The sequence below is a fragment of the Abramis brama genome, assembly GCF_963993115.1.
Source record: "Abramis brama genome assembly, chromosome: 19".
NCBI classification, from domain to species: domain Eukaryota; kingdom Metazoa; phylum Chordata; class Actinopteri; order Cypriniformes; family Leuciscidae; genus Abramis; species Abramis brama.
This window is the reverse complement of record NC_139981.1, coordinates 28,312,117-28,320,980: the sequence shown is the minus strand read 5'-3', so window position 1 is coordinate 28,320,980 and position 8,864 is coordinate 28,312,117. Positions and strand designations below refer to the sequence as shown.

General features: G+C 37.3%; 1 protein-coding gene across 2 annotated transcripts in view; it reads right to left on the bottom strand.

Moving 5' to 3' along the window:
- Window positions 1-260: 260 nt before the first annotated feature.
- Window positions 261-8,864, bottom strand: part of micu1 (mitochondrial calcium uptake 1) — a 96,296-nt gene continuing 87,692 nt past the window's right edge. For both annotated transcript variants that reach the window (XM_084093720.1, XM_084093721.1), the window contains 4 exons: window positions 8,662-8,799; window positions 6,886-6,994; window positions 1,913-2,002; window positions 261-988 (listed from right to left, as the gene is read on the bottom strand). In XM_084093720.1, the coding sequence (XP_083949846.1) occupies window positions 825-988; window positions 1,913-2,002; window positions 6,886-6,994; window positions 8,662-8,799 (501 nt within the window). In that variant the 3' untranslated portion in view covers window positions 261-824. The remainder of the gene's footprint in view (window positions 989-1,912; window positions 2,003-6,885; window positions 6,995-8,661; window positions 8,800-8,864) is intronic.

Below are 8,864 nucleotides of genomic sequence, written 5' to 3'. Positions count from 1 at the left end.
TGAAATAATAAAATGATGACAGAATTTTCATTTTGAAGTGAACTAATCCTTTTATGAAGTATCTAAGTATCTATCGACTATATCATTATCTTGAATAAAGTGTTTAGTGAACACTGGGGTGATCTTGTAAACAACAATTTTGTGTGTCCAAGTATTTATTAGTGTACGCAAGACACTTTTTTTGGTTGGAAGAATTTAAGCCATTAAACATCCTCAAACCCACTTATATTATTAAATAACACACATAAATGCACCATAAATTCAGTACTGCAAAATGTTTTAATAGTATCATTCTTTCAGCATCACTCTTATAAAGTCATTTAACAATGAGATTTTCAAAATAATGCGGTTTATAGTACAATGGAAATTGCTTGGATGCCAATAATTCAGTTGTGAAGTGGAGACTGGGACACAGAGACCTTTGAGAACAGGAGTGCAAAATAGGGAGCTTATTGCTTAAGAAGTGACGATGAACGTTTTAAAAATCAAAGTTGAAATATATCATATGAATTATCTGAGTAAGTCCCAACATTCATTTCAGATTGGAACTCATGGCACTCGAGGATGACCTCTCACTGTTGTTTTTACATGCCATAGTTACATTCTAGTATATGTAGAATTGTGCATCCAACTCCAAAACTTGCAAACAGCAAGATATAAATAGAAGATAGCAAGCTCTGTCTGGACGTTGAGTTGAGTGGAAGGTGGGCACAGAAGGGCTGAATGCACGAGCACTAGCATGCTTGTTATCAGATGGGCCTTCCAAAGTAGTTGATCCTTTAATGATTAATTAAACCCCATGTGGAGTGTAACATGAGGGGACGTTACTGCTGTTTCGGCATGGCAAAGTCCCAGGCAGTATCCTGGGCACACTTCCACATGGCGCGCACCAGCCGGGTGAAACCCATATCCTTGGGCTTCTCCAGCCCACGCATCAGCCGCTGTTTCATGATGGCAATAAACTCCTTATTACTCAGCTCCCCATTTCCTAAAAAAAAGTGCAAATGAAATAGAGTGTGAGAGAGAAATATGATGGGTAATTATCACCGTCAGTGCCACCCAACTCCATATGCTTCTCAACCCTCAGCACAATTCAAAAGTACTGATTCAGCGGGTCCGATGCTGTGCACATTCATTTGTACTTGTTCCAATACTCCCATACTGAAATATGATTCTGTAAAACTCATTTACAACATTTGTTGCATAAACACCACTACACAGAGCGGTCCTCATTGGAGATATTTCATGGTTTAAGACAAACAAAAACAAAAAACAAAAAAATATACAAATAAAAATGAGTTAGCAAAATCTAAAACTATAAATATGCATTAAAGTATCAATGAAAACTATTTTTTTTTTTGTAATCTGTCCGTATCAGTATATTCTGTTTAACAAAACATCAAAAATAAAGTGAATACCAATCACAAAAGCAAAACACAACAAAACAAAAGCAAAAAACAACAAAATGAAAACACGAAACAAAAGCAAAACACAAAACATATCAAAATAAAACACAAAACAAAACCAAACAAAGCAAAAACTAAGCAAAAATAAATCACAAAACAAAAACTAACACAAAACAAAAACCAAAAAAAACAAACAGAAACCATAGCAACAAAACAAAAAACTAAGCAAAAACAAAAGCAAAACACAAACCAAAGAACAACACAAACAAAATGAAAGCATGAAAAACATGCAACCCCCCCCCCCCCATCATATGATATGATGACTAATATGATTGTAATATTTTAAATATTGAAGATTAAATGTATTTTGTTTTAATAATACTGAGGTGATTAAACAGTGTGATGTTATTACTAGCATTTTATAGTATATCAGTAAAGAAGGTACTAGTACTCGTCCTCAGTCTCAAGAAATGATAGAGGAACCTGATTAACACACACACACTCACCGTCACAGTCGAACAGTGCAAACACCACGTCACACACATGGTCGGACAGCTCCACCTTGGCCACAGTGCGGGCTACCTGCTTCATGGTGGCTGAAGAGAGAGTGAGAGAACAGGGATGAATGAAGACAGAACTGTGTGTCTGAGCTTGATTACTGGTGTCTCGATCAATACTGGACACTCATTCCCTGCTGAGGACATCTCACCAAATAGGAGAAGAAAAAGATGGATAGAAAGAGAAGAGGAGGGTGAACTGGAGGTGTGTCCACCCCTAATTAATGTCATTCATTTAGAGATTGAGGAGGAGGGGAAGATTATCAGATGAATCGTGTCATTATTTACTCACATCATAATGATAATTACTAAGACTGTCAAGAATTACTGTTAGCGCACATAATTAATGAAATAAAAAAAACTCCACCCATCCTCCAAAGACGTCAGCCAATATGAGTTTGCAAAATGACTGACAGACAGTGTTTCTTATTCAAGCCTTTTTGACCTTTTCTTTTCGCTGTTGACAGAGTCTAGCGCTGTCACTGAGACAGGAGTGATTTCTCACGACACATCTTTCACTGATATCTGTCAGGATGCAGGGACATTTGAGCTCTCTTCCAAAACCTGAGCTGCCTTCATAAGCAGCATTTTAAGGCATCATAAGCGGTTTCCATCCAGCTATTTTATGTGCATTTTGGGATTTCGTATAAAAAGTTCTAAAAATGCACTCTGAGATGCAAGTCATTTATGATGTAGGATAAAAGAGCCACAGTGGCTTCCCTGATTGCAGCAGCTTCCATTTTTATCACAGATATTTTGTGCAAATTTCTAAGGAAGTGACCATTTTGTTCTCTCGAACACATGAGATGGAAACGCTGCTTTATTCGCAAATGTTTTATGCGACATTCCAATTCTGATATTTGACAAAGTTAAATTAGCAATTTTAGATATAAACATTCTAAGACATCATCATATATAATGATATAATTCATTCAATACCAAGAACGATGGGAAAATATATATTATATATATAATTTTCATTAAATAAACAATGTATAAAATAGAAAAATATAACATTAAAAACTTAAACGAAAATGTGAAATTCTGAAATAAATTAAATAAAACAAGTTGAAGTACTAAAATAATAATAATAAAAACTAAAACTTAAAAAAATCAAAGCTAAACAGAAATATTTAAAACATAATAAAAACAAATTTATTTAGAAAATATGAAAATAAAAGCTCATTTAAAATATGAATACATACCATAACAGTATGTAAACAATATAACAAACTAAAATCACACTGATTAAATTGGACTGTGTGCCAAGTACATTTTTGAGTGTTATGTCATTCCTTTAGTGTTTCTTGTATTGAATTTCCTGTATTGTTTTTCATGCACTTACACGTTACCTGTTCAGAATATACCAAATCACTTATGAGTTTCCAATTGAATTAGAATAAAAGGTAGAAGAGAAAGTCTGCTTACTAAGTTTAGGAACAAAGTTGTGTAATTTTTCAACCAAATAATATAAAATTATCAAAGCCCAATATATATCTAGAGATGACCATCACTGGTATAAACATGAATGACAAGCGTCCAGAGCATGTCATTTACACAATCTACCAGCAGGGGCTAAATAATAAAAAATTATTTTCATTAAATAAATAATGAATATAATATAAATATTAGTTTAAAAACTTGCCAAATGCTACCTTCGCAGGTAACTAACTGCTTTAACACACCTAAATGTGATTTTTTTGCCTGTTGAAGACGTGGACTATTCAACTAATCAAACAGACAACCTACTATTAAAGGCACACTATGCAGTTTCGGTTTTCTCAAACAGCGACCCCTAGAGTTGCTGTGGAGTACTTGTATTTAACGTTACTGTCGTAAACACCATCACGCAGAGCCATCTCTGCACTCTTCCGACCGCGCTTTCTTCGTCGACTCTGCCATGATTCACGTCTGAAAAGCGTGCTAGTGTCTTCCATAGAGGTTGCTTCATATGTTGTTGACGTATGTGACGTCGTGCCGTAAAGCAAGTCGTGATTCTCGCGAGATTTGGCGGAGCGCCACCTCTCAAACCTGCATTGCTGGTTTTTGCTAGCGGGATGATTCGCCCTCTACAAGTTCGTTTACCATCGAAATGACTTTGAAGCTGTTATATTAAGGTACAAATCTTGCATAGTGTGCCTTTAATAAACAATTCTGTTCATAATTATGAATGTGTTTTTTGCACATCCTAGTGGAAGAGTGAGAAAATGGCCTGCTGGGAATATAAGAGAAGGACATTAGTGGACCAGGAAGTTCGAAGTTTGAACTAGACAAGGCAAAAGACATCCATCAGAGTCAGGCTAACAGTAACCAGCCTTCCAGACACAGCCTTGACATCAAAATACAGAAGAGAAAAGAGCCCTTCTGAAGATGACAAGCTCATAAAAGCCTCTTTTGTCTTCATAAGGATCAGTGATTCAGAGTATCTGAGTGTCAGGGGCAAGAGTTCAGAGAAATGTAAGAGAGGTTATCAAGAGGAATCAATCCTGAGATAAAGACTGCGAGGAAGTGTGCGAGTGTACGGAGGGAAGTGATGTGCTGAAGAGCAGAGACACTGCAGTACTGGATGTTTATTAAACTCGGCATAACGGGTCTTATTGAGACGGATTCATTTATGGATATATATATATTTTGAATACATTTTTTAATCAAAATGTCTTAACTTACTCTTCCTGTGATTTAACTGACTCCTCTCTGGTGAAGTATGCAAGGTCATGCATTAGTTAAGCCACATCACATTCACATCAAGCCTCCATTCCAGTATGCACCGCTCACTTTTCACGCTTGACTGACATGTAACGTAACCAATCACAGTTCGTTTTGTTCCGTGACATGTTTAGAGGTGTGAAAATGTAAAGCCGATGAACTAAGAACTTTGTGCAAATTTACTGCAACAATGGAGCCACAAATTTCACATACTTTTGAAAATCCAGTGTTTAGTTGATCCTTGTAAGCGCTCATTGTCACAGTTGTAATTACGACGCCGTTCTTCTTCAACGAGGGGGTTTGAGCGTCACAGCATTTGTTTCCAGGCGGACCGATAAAGAACGCAACACACACGTCTCCTGGACATCTAATCTGGGTAGAATTCAAGAAATCAGATGACAACTGTGAAACTCCTGAAGCGTTTCCAGAAAAGCCGTATGGATCAGACGTTCAGCCAACGGTCCGAGACGTCTGAGGCTTAGATCACTATTGCTCATGCTTAAAGAAATGGTTTAAAAAGATTTTAAATTAAAATTTTGTCAGATAAGAATTTAATATTGTGATGAAACGAAATTTACAACAGATCTTTTTGTCCATATTGTGAACCATAGAACCAATTCTTTTTTGATAATCTGTTACACTTGGCTGTACATCTGATGTAACCGATTACCAAAAAAGAATTGGTTCTATGGTTGCTGGTTGGATCTTGATATGTAGATGTAACACTCAAATTATAAATGGAAAAGTCGGTGCCGATAGCCTCGTGGGCAGCGCCCCGACGTATAACGCTGTTTGTGCATCGGGTGACCCGAGTTCCAATCCCGGCTCGTGGACCTTTCCTGCTCCCGTCCCCCATCTCCTTCCCACTCTATACTATCCTGTCACAATAAAGGCAAAAACCATCAAAAACACATCTTTAAAAAATAAATGGAAAAGACAAAATCGCCAATTCCTGATAAATTGGTGATTCACGAGTTCACACTTACAAATAAGTCGAATAGATTAAATTGGTAAACGTATTTGGTGTGCTGTCCGGGGAGAGGACTCTGATCTTGGTAATTGGCCCGAACGCAGAGTACCCCCCTCCCCCCCCCCCCCCCCCCAGGTTTAAGAAGTGACCTGGTGAGTGAGAGGAGACGGGGTGGTGGAGGGATTCTGAAGACTGTAGAATATCCTTAGGTGAGTTTGACTGTGATTATATATGGTTTGCCTTCGTGCTGATTGGGTAGATATGTTGATTACTGATTGTAGACAGCTGGTGATACTAGAGTATTTGTGATTACTGATTGTAGACAGCAGGTGGCAATAGAGTAGCTTATTTTGACGTGTTCCTCCCGAACTACGTTAATAAAACATCATTGAATATCTCTAAGAAAAATGGAAGTTGATGCAGTAGAAGCCACTGTTTATGATAATTTTCATATAAATATATTACTACTCAGAGCGCGCAGACGAAACACAATAAACATGGTCATGCTATCTTGCTTTCTGAGGCGAATGCCTGGTGTTTGGAAAGTTTTGTAAGACAGCTCTGGGGGGTAATTATACCGAACCACTTTGACTACAGACTTTGCTCAGGCATTTCAGAACAACCAAAACAGCTTTTCAGATGCTGGTTAGTCCAGTTATGCCATCCCATCGCAGTCACGTCTTTTTTGATGCGCATCAAGTAAATGTGTTTCCATGGTTGTTATGCATATGTTTCCTTATTGGATATACAATTTACCTGACTTAGTTGAGCGCATATGTTTTTATGCTCATTTTCAGAATTTACGCACATCTTGGCGTTTCCATCCAGCATTTTGTTATGCAATATCTGTGCATAAAAATAGGTGGATGAAACAGCTAGTGAGTACAGTTAAATGGAAAGACTAATGTGAAGAGTCGGTGAGAGAGAAGATTATTAAAGGAAGAGCACCAGCTGCAGTGAAATGGGACACATCTGGCTGAGTGGCTCTGCTAATGGTAGGAATGAGCGAGAGGGAGGAGAACAGGATGAGCTGATGCAATATGGAAATTACAAATGGGAATTTTTGCATTGCAAAGTAGTCTTGTAGTAGACTCAGCAACATGACCACAAATTGACCCTCTGGAAATCTGGAAATCTCAAGATGCATTTGATTGCTTCAGTCAAATTCTGTCCGCTTCCAAACTAAAGGATTACAAGGAACTGTCTGAGGGATCATGTATTTATGTGTGTGTGTGTATGTTTGTACCTTTATCTATAGAGGCGCCCGCCATGTGGTAGAAACTCAATGCAGTGTCGACATCATTGACGTTCTTCAGGAAGGTGAAGAAGTTCTCCACTTCCTCAAACGTGATGCCCTGTGTGCGAGAGGAATAGAGAATGCCAAAATGACTCCCACGACTAAAGTAATTCATTACATTGAATTCTTTTATGACAAATCTGGTCATGCAGCTCAGTTAGTAAAGGCCGTTGAGAGAGTGAAATGAAAGTGAAATGACATTAGCTCTCTCAAATAGAGCTGAGGAAAACATGCTGTGTTTGCAATGAGCAGAGCCTGTAGATATTGTTTTAATATCCTTTTAATAAGAGCATAAAATGACAAAATGAGAGCATTTGAGCGACACATAAACATAAAACAGCTCTACGGAGAGAAAGCTCTTCATATTCCAGCGTGCCGAAGTGCTCTCATGATAATGTACGTGCTTGACGAAACAACAATCATACTGAAGACAGGCCAACATTTCAGAGAGTATGATGAGCCATTTAAACTGTATCCCAATGCATTCTTACTCGCTTTTCCAAGTATTCAACGCTGAGCTAAAAATCAGTCTATGGGGTTAATTATATCAAATTATCCATGTGACTGATCCATTTACCTCTGTGAACATCTAAAGACATTGATTAACAAGAAAAAATCTAAATTAACCCTGGGGCAAGAAAATTAAAACGGCACTTCAGGTCAAAAAGGCTACGACCTCTGATGCATATTCATATCATATAATGAGGAATCAAACTTTACTTGAGCCTTGAAATGGTGGGGAGGTCGTTGTTTACTATTAAAAAAAGTACTATAAAACATACTGTAAACTATGGAAGTTTCCCCATGGAATAAAAAATTAAAAAGGTAATTGCGACTTTTTATCTTACAATTCTGAGAAAATTATAAACTTGCTATTGCAAGCAATTAAGTCTGAATCATGAGATAAAAAGTCACAGTTACCTTGTTTAATGGCGAGTTTATATCTCGCAATTCAGACTTTATTTCTCACAGTTTTAAGGGGGCAGTGATGTGAACAGCTGGACAGAAAAGGAACGGAACAACATACAGGGGTCTGGAAGCATGTTTTTAAATGTTACTAGAATTAGACAAGTTATTTTTCACTTTAAAAGCTGTAAACAACACCATGGCAGGATGTTCAAAAGAACATCACAAAGGATGACGCAACGCCCAGACACGTCTGTCTGAATGTGTTTGTAGTGGATGTGCTTTAAACTGGACAAATGTAAAAATTGCATTTTTCAAAGAATTGTTTTTTGAGAGAGATTCATACTTTTCCTCAGCAAGGATGCATTAAATTGATTTAAAAAAATGAGTTAAGACTTTATATTGAAAATTTACTTTCATCAAAGAATCCTGAAACTTCCAAGTTCCCACAAAAATACCAAGCAGCACAATAATACAACATTTTATTAGTAGATTGGAATGATTTCTGAAGATCATGTGACACTGAAGACTGGAGTAAAGATGCTGAAAATTCAGCTTTGTAATCACAGAAATAAATTACATTTAAAACTATATTCAAATAATAAACAGTTATTTTAAATTGTAATAATATTTCACAATATTACTGTATTTTTGACCAAATAATTTCAAATTGGCTGTCATTTTTTTCAATTCTTTCTTCTCTCAGCAGGGACAGAGAACATTGACAGTTGAAAGAGAGAATGAGGACTCACTGTGCTCTTCTTACAGTGACACATCACAAACACACACACAACTTTTTCAGACTGGCATCTCGCCCACCTGAGCATCCTTGAACATTCTTTTGAGGCTCTTCTGCATCAGTTTGAGTTTGCGAGACTGAACTCCACTGTAGGCCAGCAGCATCCCTCCAAACTGCTTCTCTGTGATCCTGCCGTCCACCGGATCATTCCTCTCAAACTACACACACACACACACACACAGGGGGAATGCTGAGTAATGGCTTTAGAAGGGAATCTTGTGTT